At 40.4% G+C, this 17223-nt stretch overlaps 1 protein-coding gene across 2 annotated transcripts in view; it reads left to right on the forward strand.

The window, feature by feature from the left end:
• Positions 1-17223, forward strand: part of LOC134745610 (E3 ubiquitin-protein ligase RNF144A) — a 207557-nt gene that overhangs the window by 65226 nt on the left and 125108 nt on the right. For both annotated transcript variants that reach the window (XM_063679700.1, XM_063679701.1), the window contains 3 exons: positions 1883-2030; positions 8501-8642; positions 9204-9333. In XM_063679700.1, the coding sequence (XP_063535770.1) occupies positions 1883-2030; positions 8501-8642; positions 9204-9333 (420 nt within the window). The remainder of the gene's footprint in view (positions 1-1882; positions 2031-8500; positions 8643-9203; positions 9334-17223) is intronic.

A 17223-nucleotide genomic window follows, 5' to 3' on the forward strand; every position in this document is an offset into this window, starting at 1 on the left:
TGCTCCCCGTGGCATAACGACAAAGATATGCTGACAGAATCTCCTTGCTGAATGTTTAGGCTGATTGTACAATATGAAATTAAATAAAAATTACAACTAGAAATAATTAAAATGGGACGTCATTAATCCATTTGTTTATAGACGTCATAAATCTAAGCGTGATATTTATTACGTTTCTTGTTTGTTAATGGATTTATCGATTGGAAGAGATGTAACACGAATGTTGGCCAAATTTCGATGGCAAAAAAGATGTGAATTGAAAGCATGGGAGAGCATTCAGAATACAAGACAACGAAAATAAATTAAGATATTTATATCGAAAATATATAAATTCTGAAGCGCGACTGTATCGCCAAAGTCGAATGTGCAATTTTCTTAAAACGCTACAACTGCGGTGGCAGCATGGTTGCATTTTTATCGCCTGTCACTATGCCCGTCATTTTCGCACTTACATACTTGTTAGAACGTGACAGGCATGGTGACAGGCGATAAAAATGCGACCGTGCTTACCCCGCTGCATTCGATACGGCCCGATAACCAATAAGAAATCCGGAAATCTTTACGGAACTGTTTCTCTGAGGCCGAGCTATTTGGCACGATATCAACATGCTAAGCAAGCTATCCGTATGCGATTGAGCAGGTTTTATTCCACGTCTATTTCCTATCTGAGGACAGAGGGTAACTTTGCGCAGCCAGCTTCAAATAGATCGTAATTTCTACGGTAACAAAGTTTTGCGATACATTTGGCTGCGTTGCCTACTTTTAGCTGGTTGTACGGTCAGCTGCAGAGAAAAGGTGCCACGCTGCATACAAACTTCTATGCAGGGGCACCTTTTCTCTGCAGCTGACTGACCATACAGTCCGTTTTTTGAAAGAAGTTAAAGAAACGTCTTTTTTTTATTTAACTTCTTCCGAAATAAGATCGTAGTGCGTTTAAGCATGCTAATGATTTTGGTTATGAAAAGGGTCAAAGGTTATGTTTAGTTGGGCGTTGTTAAATCAAAATCGGTGGAAAAAACTGCAAGAGGTGTGTACACTGTGTAAGGTGTGTGGGTGTGACAGGACTGGAAAACCTTATTTACAACATATAATGTTGTCATTGTGGATTCTAGAAGCATTCGTCCAATCATTTTTTTTTCTCTACCTAAAGTCCTGCATACAAACACGGTATTTATAATAGCTAATCAACTGGAATATGCTTAATCAGTTGGATAAATACGCTGCGTGGGGTATCCGAGGGATTGTAACAGCAAAACTGACCGTCGATAAAACTTTATGTTCATTGCTATAAAGTTCACGTATGATCAGTTTACAGGGTCCACGATGATACTACACTATCCGCAAACCAAATTGACGACCGAAATCATATCACCGTCTCTATCACTCCTGCTTCGACCATGCAAGTGTGAATGAGAAGTTTAACGCACCCGGTCGACAGTGTGGTTTGCGGACAGTATAACAGCAACGCTTTTAACTCACGTAGATAGACCGTATGGCATTGGAATAAGGTTTACGAATGATTAAACAGTGTGCACGATTGTATGTTAATGCCCGTCGGGACATGACCTGCAGACTAATGCTGTATTAACGTAGGTCTATCCATGTATGCTGTTGGGACGCATGTAAAGTTGTAAACAATATTCATCTATTACTGTAGGTACAGCATTGTTAGAAGGAATCACGCACGCAATAGACAGTCGGCGCCATTTTAATTAGTCTAAATATAGAAGAATTATTTTTAATGACCTTAAACAGAGAACAAGCCCCAGAAACTTATCTGCAATTATGACAGCAACGAAACCTCTCTAATGTAAATCCCGCTGGTTCTAAATATTTTATTGAACGTTATATTTAACAATAACCTTTTTCTTTTTGTCCGCAGTTGGGAGCAGGCGCGACGGGCCCCGGAGCCAGGGCGTTAGAACTGATCCTCAGCGGAGGCCTAAAGTCTCTGGCGAGGCCCGCCCGGCCTGTCCGCAGGGCTGCGTCGCGGGACTCAGTGTTGTCGCAGCCGCAGCCGCTACTTGAAGGTGAGATTTTTTTAGTACTACATCGGTGGCAAACAAACATACGGCCCGCTTGATGTTAAGCAGTCACCGTAGCCTATGTACGCCTGCAACTCCAGAGGAGTTACATCCGCACCCTCGTTGAGCTCTGGCAACTTTATGCACCGGCAGGAACACGACACTATGAGTAGAGTCTAGTGTTATTTGGCTGCGGTTTTCTGTAAGGTGGAAGTACTTCCGCAGTTGGGCTCTGCTCTAGATCTAGAATGGCATCTGCTGTGTTGTGCCCTACCACACAAAGCGAGATGACATCCACAGTGCCCATACCTTTCTTTTGGACGTAGTTAAAGGTCATAACCGGGTCCAAAACGTACATAACAAAATTTATATTTTATTGGTCTCTGGCGGCGCAAGGTCTCAGAGGTTTGCTGTTAGCGCCTTCAGGCACTGGAGGCCTGCTGGGTCACTTTGTATGTGAAGACAAATCAGCAACGTTTCTAGATGGAACTACGATAAACACCTTCAGCTCAACCGGAGACCAAGACCTAAGGGATAACATTTATTTACAAGTATTAACAGCAACATTGATGGTAGGATCCTATAGATGAGCTATACGCGTGCGCCCGCGAGGGACAGAACATACGCAATGCGACAAAATTAAAAACACGTTTTAACATTCCTGACAACATATCAAAAACAACCTACGTAAATTGGTCGAGTTATTTATTACCCACCATAAGCCATGCTAAATTTACGGTGGGGAATAATGTGAGACTGTGACAAGGACAAACAATAATTGCGCTTTCTCTGCTACTCCTACTGAAAGATACATAAGACTATCCCGTTCGGTCATTTCCCCCCACCGCTCATGCCTGATCCAGTTATACTAGATTCATGCATCTAAATTATGCCTTTGCAATAAAGTATACGAATTGTTAACTGTATGGACGATGGTACAGTCACCTACAAAAATATGTTACTCTTAAAAATATGTGACACACACACGTTCTTATGGCTCTACTAATAAGATCGTGTCAGATATTTTTGCGGCCTTCGTTGTGTAGCATATTATTGCAGGTGACTGTACTAGTCGCCGCTCTCGGCGCCAACGCCAATCCATTAAACCCAATTAATAAGTGCTAGTAAAGTTTTAATCAAACGGATCCACTTTGAATTTCAATTGTCTCCCAGTCTCCCACTTTCCTGATTGAAAATAGGACTTTATATCTAGTGCTACGTTCGCTTTTGGATCGAAACTTGCAACGTAATCATCTGAATGCATAAATACTATTAAGAGGATATATTAGCTGAGCCCCTTTTCAGAACTGAGAATTTTAGGTAAATATCTCCGTCACGCTGACGGGGACTAAAATAGTGCGAAAAGGACAACTGCAGCTTAGGCGAAAAATCTCAGAAATCGAGGTTTCGTTCTTGACATTTTCCTCCTCCAAAACTGAACGGATCGTAACGGAATTTTGGTAACGGAATGAGAAAGAAATTATCTGTGTCTGACCGTTTGATTTTTGCGTTAATTGTTGCCAATTTTGTATGCTAGGCGTCTGTTTACTTCGCATTTATTTTGGCCGTATTTAGCGCTATTTGAAGTAACCTAGTATAAAAACAAGAATATCTAAAAAGGGCAAAACGTACAGACACAGATACTGTTAATATTGAACTCATATAAAAAAAATACTCATCTAGCTAGGGCCAAAATCCAGACAGGAAAATGTCGAGACGTTTGTATGGAAACATTACTACTAATGTATTCTCTTAAATTTTGAGTGACAGCAGTATACCATTTTAGAGTCTCATCTTTGAATATTAAAAGACGAACAACACACTCGATAATATACTCAAGAGCAATGAAACGGGAAGTAGATACAGAGTGTTAAAATTATTTAAAACGGGTTATTAAGTCAAATAACGCTCGATCGTTTATTCGACTTAATAATACGTTCGAAATAATTTAAAGATGATCGATGCTTACGGAAGTTTTATAGTTTTAATCAGAGATCGGACAAATGGCCGTCATCATTCGCAATAATATGGACATGACCCCAAAGATTAATTGATTGATTGATTATTGATATCTGGACAATAAAAAGTGTCTGTTTAAATTTTTTATTACTGTATTGCAAAGTATACAACTTAAATTTCAGGTAAGAAATCAATTGATTAATCTTTGGAGTCATATCTATATTATTGCGAGTGATGACGGCCATTTGTCGGATCTCTGGTTATAATTATAATAGATAAGAGTACTACGTACAGAAGTCTCAATGTCGCAAGCGCTGCGCCGCGACGCTCCGAAGGGTGCGCGACAGCCGCCACAGTCTCCTGGCCGTCGTGGCAGGGAGATGGGACTGCACTTATTAGGCACTGGACCTCCCAACATCTTAGTTTAGGTACTAACATAGTCATTTAAGTATATTTGTAACTAACAAAATATGGATTGTATTATCGTCCGAAATAAATGTTTATTTTTTTTATTTTTTTAATGTCTAACTAAACCGATATTTGACAGTTCATCACGTTGTCCCTCTCTAACGCATTAGTCACGCGACACTTTCTCTTTATCACTCATTAGATTCGTCGATTTAAGATTATTTTTATCACACTTGCTCGAAAAAGATCTTATTTCATGCAGGTGTACTGAAGGACAAATGCCTATATTGTCCAGTGGGAGATATGGATTGTGAAAAAATTTTTTTTAATAATGTCACTAAGTCATACGAACCAACTAGGTATAAATGAGTTTTTAGGGTTCCGTACCCAAAGGGTAAAAACGGGACCCTATTACTAAGACTCCGCTGTCCGTCTGTCTGTCTGTCACCAGGCTGTATCTCATGAACCGTGATAGCTAGACAGTTGACATTTTCACAGATGATGTATTTCTGTTGCCGCTATAACAACAAATACTAAAATGTACGGAACCCTCGGTGCGCGAGTCTGACTCGCACTTGGCCGGTTTTTACTTTTAAAATACTGTCATTTATATCGTATGGTAATCGTGGTTGATTGCTGGACGGGTCTATGCCGTCGATGTCTAACCTGTCAAAAAATGACAATTATGGCGGACGAATGATGAAATGTCAGTAGACTTCCGGTTCGATCGCCATCTTGATAGTAGCCTCGTGATTAATTTCTTTGTTTTTTGCTCATTAATATTGTTTAATGTGTAATATCGATAGCTTTATTATACAGTAATCTAATGTGGTAGTGTGCAGTGAATGGAGAATTAATCTCAAAGCGTGTTTAACCACCATTCTGGAGTCAACGGCCGGTAGTCCACGTGCTTCTCGTAAAATCCAGCTATCGGTTTTACGAGACAACTACAACAACCACCGAACAACGTCGTGCTCTAAGAGCATTTGGTATTTCTACCTCTAACCGTGTCTGGCTAGAGCCCTAGAGGCCCATAATTTTATTGTTTACCGTACACTGGCTATGGCCGATGGCCGATATGTTTTAATCAAGAAATATTAATTCGATCCCACGTGGATCCCACTTTGACGTTGGCGAAATCATCGACAGTATCGATGGAGCCATACTACCTGAAAAATTGAATTGAATTGAATTGAAATGTCAGTAATGTCATCGTATTTAATGAATGATTTCGCTTAAAATTTAGTTTTTATCTTCGCATTGTGTGATGAATAACATCGTGTGTAACTTCGGGGGTAAGAATATTGCAAACTCGAGTCTTTAATGCTGGAGTGCCTGCGCCTGATGTCTTGGCTTGCAAAATTTCACTTCCGTACCATCTCGTCGCACAATGTCGGTTCCCTAACATAAGTATCCACTTTTCTATACAATTAGTATGGCAATTTGGGTACTTAAGTTGGGGCTCCGATCCGACCGTACTATTGGAGCTCGTTTATTTTACAATATAATTTATCTCTAGAAACGACTGCAGACTTGTGTACATATTTATGCTCCGCCCGTACAATGCGATTGTTTCAGCCACCTGTTGATAATGATGTCATATTATAAATATGTTTGAGGCATTGTCATTGTTGAGAACAAAAAGTCCGGGTGAGAAATTGAAAATTCTTCACGTTGATTCGAAACGTGAGGTTTTTTGCGTATAAATAATTATCGCCTAGCTACATGATTTTTTTAAATATTTGTCTTAAAAATTAATAGTTTACTTTTATACTAACCATAATTTGACAATGTAAAAAAGACAGCGTGCGATTTATGCCGTAGGTTTACATAATATTTACTTTTATATAACCGAAGTAAGTTGTTTAAAAATTCTATTTTTTCATTTAACCTGTAAGTTGTTGTTGTTTAATTAAATTCTATTTTTGGTGTTTTTGCGCTTCATAAATATTAAGTCCACTTGAATGTACTCGTAGGTAATAAATATCTTGTTCCCGTTGCCGCGTTATTACATTTTCAGAGTATTTTTTTGTTACATAAACTACAATATTGTATTAGGTTGATCATCACAAGTTGTTTAATCAGTTTGTCACACTTTAGCTTTATCCTGTTATTTCCACTTCAGTTCAGTTCAATAAGGAATAGCACTCCAAAAGGGGGGTATGTCTCAGGTTACTCGCATTATCCTCAATCCTGTAAAAGTGTAAAACACTCATCTGACCAGCCTTGAACCTTATGTCCTCGCAATAAGGTATAAGAATTGTCTACTAACAGTGTAGACAAAGAATTCCGTATAATAAACCCTATTACAAAGGCAGGTAGATACGAAACGCTTTAACGTGTGACCGTTTAAAGCGGTAAGTCGTAATTCACACGGTGTTCAATAAAACGAAGTTATGTCAACTTGGCAACCGGGTTGATTGGCAATTAACCCGCTCGCCTTCACTTAATGTAGCTTCTTAGAAGCTTTCGATGTACTAGGTTAAGTGTTACATATGTATTAAGTATACATTACCCTAAAAAGTAAGACCTAAAAGACCTGTCCGCCCTCAGGATACCCAACTTGCGTGAAGTGGCGCAGAATAGGGCAGAGTGGCGCTCTCTTGTGTTAGATGATGATGATGATGATACATTAGTAATGTCAGGTATCAGTATTACCTATTATCTATGTCACTTGTGGTCCTTAATACGGGTTAATACGGAATGTATACTTAGGGTTGCTATACGTCAGGATTTCTCGTGACAAGTCAGGATTCTTAGTCCTTTGTCAGGATTGCGGGGTATTTAGCGAGTGTCAGGGATTTTTAGAAAACTCAACTGACCAGTTAACCACTACTAGAAGTTAGCTTAATATTGAGTGTTGGACAGAGGAAAGGGAAGGTTATGCTGTAGCTACAGCATGGTGACGAGGTAAGGGGCTTGTGGCCCACTGGGTAATTTTTGGAAAAATTATCCTCGGGGAATTTCAGGATTTGTAGGGTGATACGAACTTTTGTCAGGATATTCCATATTTCCATATGACCCTATGTACATCTAACTCTACAGCGGATTGAGCTCTTCGATCTAAAATGTAAACATCTGTACTATTAAAAGTGCGAATGGAGGAAGTCGAATCTCGTTTTGACTTTTTGAGGAAATGCAAGTTACAGATGTTAAGGATAGAGATAAAACAATAGTGTACCAAAAATATATTGCAGTAGCTTGTTCGTAGCACATAAAAACGTACCTTTACTTTGACTCCATCCTTTCATCAGCCCGCTTCATCACTTTTATCCAAACCCCTTTGTCTCCTTTCTTTGTCCCAAGAAATTATGTCATGCTCCTACCATATTTATCACTGGATTTTCTACTCTATCCTATACTTTTACAGTCCATTTTGACTTGTTATAGTTGTTCCTAGTTTTGTTTATACCTACGTGGAATAAGTGAGGACATTTCATCACGCGTAAGTGCGATATTTGTAAACACCATTAACTCGGGGTGCTAATGAACTCGTATTCGTCGTGTGCCGCACGTGTATGGTATATAAGTTGGTACAGGCTACAGTAGAAGAGGTAGACCAGATACGATTTGTATTAATTTCGATTTGATTCTATAGAGCGTTTTACGCGAAGAGATATTTTCTAGAGATTACTTAGAATAAACCAATGAGTCGTCCACCAGCCGTCAACCATTTCATTGCGTTGTGGACGTTTTGATGCGCCGCGACGACTTTTGCTAAAGGTACAAAAAAAGCTTCGCTACTTTGCTCGTTCGCATTAAAGAAGCTGTGTGTGAAGTAGTCTTTTTTATTTTACAGTGAAACACAGGGCAACATTGTTGTTCAGTTTTAATTTTAAAGTGCATGGATTCACTTTGGAATCAAGAGGCCAACTCTAAGTTTTCTAATAATTCGACCGTCTTTTACTCAAACACATTTACGAACAAACTAGCATCATTTAGATGTCAACATGTACGTTAGAATTGGCTTCCTAGTTCCGTACCATCCGTCCTCATAGTTAACTGACAATCAAATAATCTGGTAATATAAGGTGGCTGTTAGTTTTATACCTGGTTCGGTCTGTAAACCTACCATGTTTATACTCAGCCTCTAAACCTCTTCTCCTCAGGCCTCCGCAAATGCTCGACAGTGCTCGCGCTCACCGACCGCGAGAAGGTTACCGAGCCGATCCGCGCCCACAACCGTCTTCGAGCGCCCTCCGTCTGCTCCCGATGCTCCTCGCTACTGTCCCTGGCCGGCGCTGGATCCAGGTACGTTATACTGGCCATTCTCTGCAAATAGGCTATGCTCGTCAGAGCGATTTTTTCGATCGCGAGAAGGTCATCGAGCCGATCCGCGCCCACAACCGTCTGCGGTCGCCCTCAGTCTGCTCCCGATGCTCGTCGCTACGATAAAAACCAAATAATTCTACCATGTTGGAACTATGCCATTATCACGAAATTGCTACACGACATTAACAAATCTTTTCATTAAGGCAACCTAGTTCCCACTTAAAATGACAATGGCATTTTCGCATATTGTTTGTCAATAAAAACCTGTGATTGTGTTTTGTCATTGTTAAATGCAATGCTCAATGCCAAATGTCATTGACGAAAAACTAATGAAAGATACTACTAGAATTAGACCAAGATAAGTCTCCAACGATTTTGATACCACGTCACGCAGTTAAGTTATGACTCCCACCCTTTTTGACACCGCGGCGTAGAAAGAGTACGACCATACAGTACATATACAGTACCATTCTCACCTGTCAAAGTTGCTTGAAATAGTAACAGTGAGAGCGAAAGCATCTATAACCATTTTTCTTGCAGGTATTCTCTGGATGGCGCTGGCGGAGGCTTCGTACCGGCCGCTCCGGTCAACTGCAAGCTTTGCTTGGAAGACGCCGCTCCCGACAAAGTTACCGTCATCGGCGGCTGCGGCTGCGCGTACTGCACTAAGGTAAGGCTGTGATTACCTATTCAGTGTCACGTGAACCTAGGCGCCACCATCGAAGTTAGGCTTTCATTTTAAAATGACATTCTCAAATAACATGAACATTCAAGTGTGGTTCCATTTCTGCCGGCCTAGCCAAGGTGACAATCGCTATCGCTTCGACAACGAAATGCTTTGTGTCTCTCTATCACTCTTCCATATGAGTGCGACAGTGACAGTTGCGTTTCGATCGCTACGGAGCGTAAGCGATTGGCACGTTGGCTACGCGGCCTGAGTAGAAAAGTTTATTTTAATCGCTCTATTCGAATCTCGCCACTCGCAGGCTTTTACCATCTACTCTTGCACCATTAGTTTGCCATCTGGTGATAAATAACATGACGCGGTCCATATATTGTGACCGCATTCAGGGTCACAATGCCTGCTTGGCACTATGCCAGAATTGCTAGATCCGGCGAGTGAGTGTGTCCCGAACCGCCCGCACTTGATTTAGATGCGGCCTATATACTAGCTCGCAATCTAGGGTCTTTTTACAAAATCTATTTTGGAAACGAAGACATGTAAGACCAGGTTCTTCTCTGGCAAGGACTCATATAGTGATTAAAGGGGCCCACCGACTATCAGTCGGCCGGACGATATCGGCCTGTCAGTTGTTCAGAACTGTCAAATTATTGTTCTAACTGACAGGCCGATATCGTCCGGTGGACTGATAGTCAGTGGGCCCCTTAAGGGAGACGTTCCTATCGTAATACGAGTATTATGTGCCGTAGCTACTTCCCTTTCTTCTGCCGAACTTATATATAAATTATAGCTATTAACTTCTAGTGGTCATTTGAGGTTTCTAAAAAAAACCGGACAAGTGCGAGTCGTACTCGCCCACCGAGGGTTCCGTACTTTTTAGTATTTGCTGTTATAGCGGCAATAGAAATACATCATCTGTGTAAATTTCAGCTGTCTAGCTATCACGGTTCATGAGATACAGCCTGGTGACAGACGGATAGACGGACAGGCAGACAGACGGACAGTGGATCTTAGTAATTGAATTGAATTGAATTGAATACATTTATTTCAGATTTACATCCATATTTTGTTAGTATAACTTAAGAACTAATGTTAAATTTGTACATGATACTACAACTATATATACATAACCTATTTTCTAAATTTACGAAAACCTATAACTTGGCGAATCCAATGCGCCAGTATAGGATTCTCAATCCTCTCTATAATGACCTCCAGAATGCTGTTGGTACCGCCCCTAAGCCTGCCCATCATCGAGACGATTTTCTTTCGCATAACCGCGTGAAAATCGTCTGTATGGGCCTCGGCGAACATGAGTGATGCACTGCACCATGTGGGCAGCCCCAACAACATTCTGAGTGCATTATTATATTGGACGCGCAGGGCATTAAAGGCTTTTTTCGTATACCTTACCCACAGGCTGCTCGTGTAAAATGATTGATTGAAAGCTTTGAAAAGCACAATTTTAACCTCTCTTGAGCAACGAGCAAACCTGCGGGCGAGCATGTTAGACCTTACAGCCAATGCCCTGCGCTCCCGCTCTATATCTAGGTCATCATTAAGGTCTTGCGTTATAATATGACCTAGATATTTCACTTTATCCACAACAGAAAGTGTGGTTCCATGCAGTACAACCGGGGGTACCGAGCTTGGCGTGTAACTTCCAGCCTTAAACATTAGCACCTGACTTTTCTTTGGGTTGTACTGCAATCCATGAGTCTCAGCATACGTCTCGCAAACCGCAAGCAGTTTCCTAAGGGCACTGATAGACGGACTCAGCAGCACCATATCGTCCGCATAGCTAAGATTATTGGCACAAATATAGGGTCCCGTTTTTACTCTTTGGGTACGAACCCTAAAAAACAGAAATCCAGGTATCAGGGGAGATCCTAACATATTGGCAACCCTAGCTCTAATTGTATTTGATAATTACGAGTATAGTATGAATTTTCTCAGATGATTTTTTAGGGCTCGGGCCCTAATCTGTTAAACAAAAGCATTTGTTTCTTATGAGCGGTCGTCAGCACGTGCCAAAGCAGCCATATCGTTTAAAAAGCAACTATCGTGATAGTATTAAGGTTCAAATTTATGTGACAGCTCATTCAGAGAACAATCAAGGTGGTATTTTCTTTGGCGATAACAAAACGTGTTATGGGGCTGTATTATGAATTTGAACCATATAAATAGAATGGTAAATTTGCTTTTTAAACGGGCTTGTTCCCGTTACTTATGCCGGGGCTATTAGCAGTAAGCAGTGTAATCACTGCATAAAGGAAACAATACCTTTTGTTTATCAGATTAGGGCCTGACCCCGAAAAAATCATCTGAGATAATTCATACTATATGAAGCTCAAGTGGGATTGGGCGGGACACATCTGTAGGATGCACACGGACAGATGGGCCAAAATAGCGACCGAATGGGCACCACAGATCACCCGAGGCAGAGGCAGGCCAAAAAGGAGATGGCGAGAAGACCTGGACTCTTTTTGTGGCGACTGGCGGGAGCATGCACAAAGCCGTGACGAGTGACGGAAGACAGGGGAGGCCTTTGCCCAGCAGTGGGACACAATATAGGCTAATAAAGAAAAAAAAACCGGTCAAGTGCGAGTCGCACCGAGGGTTCCGTACATTACATAAATTTAACAATGTATTTTTTATGTGAAACGTGAGTGAAAGGTAAATTGCGGTTTACGATTTATGACGTATTAAAAAAAACTACTTACCAGATCTCGTTCAGTTTAGAAAAAAAATGATATTAGAAACCTTAATATCATTTTTGAAGACCTGTAGCGTCTGTCTTCGTCCGCTATCTGTCGAGAACTAGTCGTCAACTGGTCTTGTTGGCTGTCATGTCTAATTTTGAATTTAGATGTCGGTCGTTCCAATATTCCAAATAATATGTATGTTAGTCAGTCAGTCAGTCAGTCGGTCTACATATGTCAGGTCGCCACGGAGGTTAGAAGCCCCGACAAGACCTATCCATAGATACCCACACGTATGGGTTTGATGAAAAACAAAAATTTGAGTTTCAGTTCCAAGTATGGGGAACCCCCAAAATTTATTGTTTTTTTTTTATATTTTTGTGTGAAAATCTTAATGCGGTTCACAGAATACATCTATTTACCAAGTTTCAACAGTATAGTTCTTATAGTTTCAGAGAAAAGTGGCTGTGACATACGGACGGACAGACAGACAGACAGACATGACGAATCTATAAGCGTTCCGTTTTTTGCCATTTGGCTACGGAACCCTAAAAAGGGATTCTTCATTATACAAGTTCGCCGTGTTCGGCTCAGTTAGCAACAATATCCGCGCAGTTTATATTAACGCGTCGACCTTGCACTTGCGAAATTGTGTAACAATGTTGCGAATTGCGAACTTGCGTCGAGCCAGCGGGCCGGCAAGTAACTGGAATGTACTATTTGAATGGCTGCTTACTTAGAGTGGTTACAGTGTTACAGTGATTGTGTTGACTGATGCATACTGTAAAAGTGTAAAACCTCTCTTAATACTGACGGGCGTAATCTTTTATTTTTTTGTTAAAAAAAAGACAGGAAAATGACTTAAGAGAAGAAAGTACACCGCGGCTGCCTCTGAATATTAACATTATTAAAAATACTTTGACACAGTTTATTGTATATTGTGTATAAACCACAGCTATGCCCCTGTGCTGCTGTTGTTTTTTCGCTCCTAATTTTTACACAAATAAGAAAATCGAAACAAGTCAAACATACATCAAAATATGATAAAATATTTTCCATAAGTAATGCCAATATGGGGGCGTTAAAATATTACGTAGCGCAATTTTCGAAGATTTTTAACCCCCCTCCACCGCGCCCGTGTAACGCGCCGTAACGTTTTCGTGGAAATCCGTAGTCTCTGCCTACCCCTCCGGGAAATAGGCGTGATTATATGTGCCTATGTATTTTATTTTATGAAAAAAAAAACATTGTTACCTAACGCCTTGTTTTGTGACACACGTTTCATACTGGCTCTTCTATAGCCATTCATGTTATTGCAGTGGTATTTGGAAAAGGTTAAATTATCTCTAGGTACTTAACTGTTGACCATTAAATATTAATTTGATTGTTCCCTGCGAAACAAACATTCACTTACCGGGTCTAAAATCTTCAAATATAATCGTCTTTGCATATATTACATTAAAGCTCGTTTTAAGTCATTTTATTCTACGCATCGCATCTTTTATTCATACAGCAAATGCCAAGGAAGGCGGTTATCACACTGGATGCGTTTCGCACGTCTCTCCGATGTGCGAACGGGATGTCGCTATAATACGCGCATAGGGTTGTCTCGCTCAAACTTTGGAGCGACGAGCGAATCGCATCCAGTGTGATAACCGCCTAATACAGCAAATGCCAAGGTAATCCAAATTGATGCTACAAAGTTTTTTGAAGTTACCTTTCTAATTACGCGAAAATGAACTCTGACCTTTAACGTTTATGGTCTTAATTTGCTTGCAGCTCATTATACAAATCCCATGGATTTATATAAAGTTGTTCGTGAGAAAAATAGGTTTTTAATAATGTTTTGGCTTGGGATAAAAAAGGTGTTGTGGATTTTTTCGTGTGGTAAAAATGATTATTTTCGCCATGTTTAATGTGAATCTGTTAATGTTTCAAAGTCATAAATATACTTACCCTAAACCGTGTTTTTAATGTCTGGTTTTATCATAACTATTCGTTTTGATTTGTTTTGTTCTAAAATGACAGCTGGATTATCCTAATTGGATAGAAAATTGGGTAATTGAACTGTCTCCACTGTCATTATCCATACTAATATTGTAAATGCGAAAGTGTGTCTGTCTGTCTGTTACCTCTTCACGCTTAAACCGCTCAAGCGATTTAGTTGAAATTTGGTATGGAGATAGTTTGTCCCGGGGAAGGACATAGGGTAGTTTCTATTCCAGAAATCATCCTTTAAACGGGTGAAAAGGAGAGTGGAAGTTTGTATGGGAAATCGGTAAAAAGCAGGATAAAAAATAAGCTACACAAATTACTAACTCCACGCAGACGAAGTCGCGGGCAAAAGCTAGTATAATATATATGGGATATAAATACAGACCTTAGTCGCTTTAAGGTCTGTTTTTTTATTCCGTAGACTAAAATGACGTTTCATGTGTAAGACATGACATTTATTAGTACCACACGAAATGTCATTTTAGTCTACGGAATAAAAAAACAGAATATAGTCATGCGCGTTTTACAATACAATCTTATTCTCACAATGTTAGTATACATCATCATCGCCATCATCATATCAGCCAGAGGACGTTCACTGCTGGACATAGGCCTCCCCCAAAGGGTGTCACAATGACCGGTCTTGCGCCACCCGCATCCAGCGGACTCCCGCGACCTTTACCATGTCATCAGTCCACCTTGTGGGCCTATACAACCTTTATTAAAATGCTCATCTCTACAGGAGGGTTTGTAGCTTCTTACCTGGCGTAGGGAAAGAAGGATATTTTAGATTAGGATTATTTCACACTACTTGGATTCATATTGCAAACGTTAACCACCACTCGCAATATCTCTTGCTCCATCTAACCCCGGCATGCCATTCCGTAGTTTGCCATTTTGCAATTTGACGGCCGTCTAGTAGTCGGCAGACCCGGCCGACGACGCCGGAAGTCCCGGGGTCCCGGGTTCGAATCCTGGTATTTATTTGTGTGTTTATCACAAATATTTGTTTTTGAGTTATGGGTGTCTGTCTACTATGTACAGTACCGGTCAATAATATATCACCTCCATGTTTTTACGGTATAACTTTTTTTTATATATTTGTGAGCGACTTCCACCTCACTGCTTTAGGTAGTCTAGTATTCCTATGTACGGGCGATGAGAAAACTTGGTCTCATCTCATGTAATGGTTTTTCATACAGGTTTTTTACTACCTAGAGGTTTTTTAGTAATATGCTGAGTATCCTATATAATTAACAGTATTTCGTTGCAATATTCATCATATATTTGTATACGATGACTAATAATATATGCAATTGACAAACTAACCTATATTAAATATATTAATAACGGGTCACTCACGTATTTTAAGTCGAAAACGCTCGACATGTTTCACTCCGTACCGAGGAGCGTCATCAGGAGCTTGCGTCGACGGTGACGCACCGGCGCAGACTGCGGGCCGCAGCCCTCCGCGCCCGATGACTCGGCGCGGGCGCCGGTGGCGGCAGGGGGGGGGGCGAGAAACTACCCTCGTTTACGGCATTATTGTCAAATGATGGGTTGCACACAACACTCACTACGTCATTCGCTAATGGTTCGTCCACAATTAATATATTTAATACGTCTGGGTCTCACGGAAGTTTTGTTATTAAAATTACTAACCTATAGTGTTTACTCTATACATGCTCATACAAAAACACTCAAAGGTGTTATATTATTGGCCGGTAGTGTATGTTAATCGTCGTCACAGAATAAATAATAGTACTAGGTACAGAAGGTTCACTCTCTAACAAAACGCGTCTATTAAGAGAGATATAAGTAAGCGCAAGCGCGAGCAGGCATCTGTTCCGTAGCGATGCGCGGCAACTACTATGGTTAGACACCAAAATTGGTGTGGGCCGCATGTACTTGTAGCGACGCGACGAAATCGCGGAGTGAGCCACGCCTATCGTCTTCTAGTACCCATAACTCAAGTCTTATTGAACTACGATGGTACTAAGTCGTTCCGTGTAAAATTGTTCTATAATCACGTGTCGTCTGCCAGACTGATCTGACGGATGCGTCTGTATGTTTATCCGTAGCGTCCGCATACAATCTTTCAAGTTCTAGGTAGCTGGTCTCGTTCAGGGCCAATGACCCGACTTGCATGGTCACCATTGCGACAACAGTTGGACTGGAGCCAGAATTGGTTGTGTCAATGTTGTGTCTCGGTGGTGACGGTGACACCATAACTGAAAATTTCTAGCATATTCTAAACGAAAATGGCTACTTCTCACTACTGCGCACCTTAATAAAAGACTGCACTACATATTAAAAACCGGCCAAGGGCGAGTCGGACTCGCGTTCCAAGGGTTCCGTACATTACGCAAATTTTAACAATTACGCAATTTGTAAGAGGTTGTTTAGGATGATTTTTGTTATTATTAAGGATAATTATAGAATAAGATTTAGACGTAGACTTAAAATTAAATTGAATTGATTAATGGCTGTACTAATCTATAAATAAAGGACATGTAAAAAAAAAATAACAATGTGTATTTGTTTATGTGAAACGTGAGTGAAATGTCTTTAAAAACCCGGAGGGGTCGGATAAAAACTAAGCTATTAAGTCCGACTCACGCTTGACTGCCGATTTCTAATAGGTTTTCCTGTCATCTATAGGTAAAGAACTATTTTGTGTATTTTTTACAAAATTTTCGACCCAGTAGTTTCGGAGATAAGGGGGGGGGGGGGGGGGGAATAATATTTTTTTTGCTATTTTCTTAAATAACTTCTTAACTATGTATTTTAAAATTACAAAAAATATATATTCGAGATTCTCAAAATGAGCTTTTTCATTTGATATGTAGCACGATTTACACGATATAGTTTAAAAAACTTCGTTTTTTAGTTTTCTCATTTACCCCCCAAAAGTCGCCCCTATGTTTTAAATTCATTTGTTTACATTACATGTATACATGTACCAAAACCAACTTAATTGGTCCAGTAGTTTTGGAGAAAATAGGCTGTGACAGACGGACAGACAGACAGACGCACGAGTGATCCTATAAGGGTTCCGTTTTTTCCTTTTGAGGTACGGAACCCTAAAAATCAGCAATAAAGTAGAGACAACCCTCACACATGAAATGAACACAAGAAAAAGTTATATGGACATTTTCACGGAAACATTAAACGACGAACG

This window comes from Cydia strobilella, chromosome 11 (assembly GCF_947568885.1).
Source record: "Cydia strobilella chromosome 11, ilCydStro3.1, whole genome shotgun sequence".
Classification (NCBI taxonomy): Eukaryota; Metazoa; Arthropoda; class Insecta; order Lepidoptera; family Tortricidae; genus Cydia; species Cydia strobilella.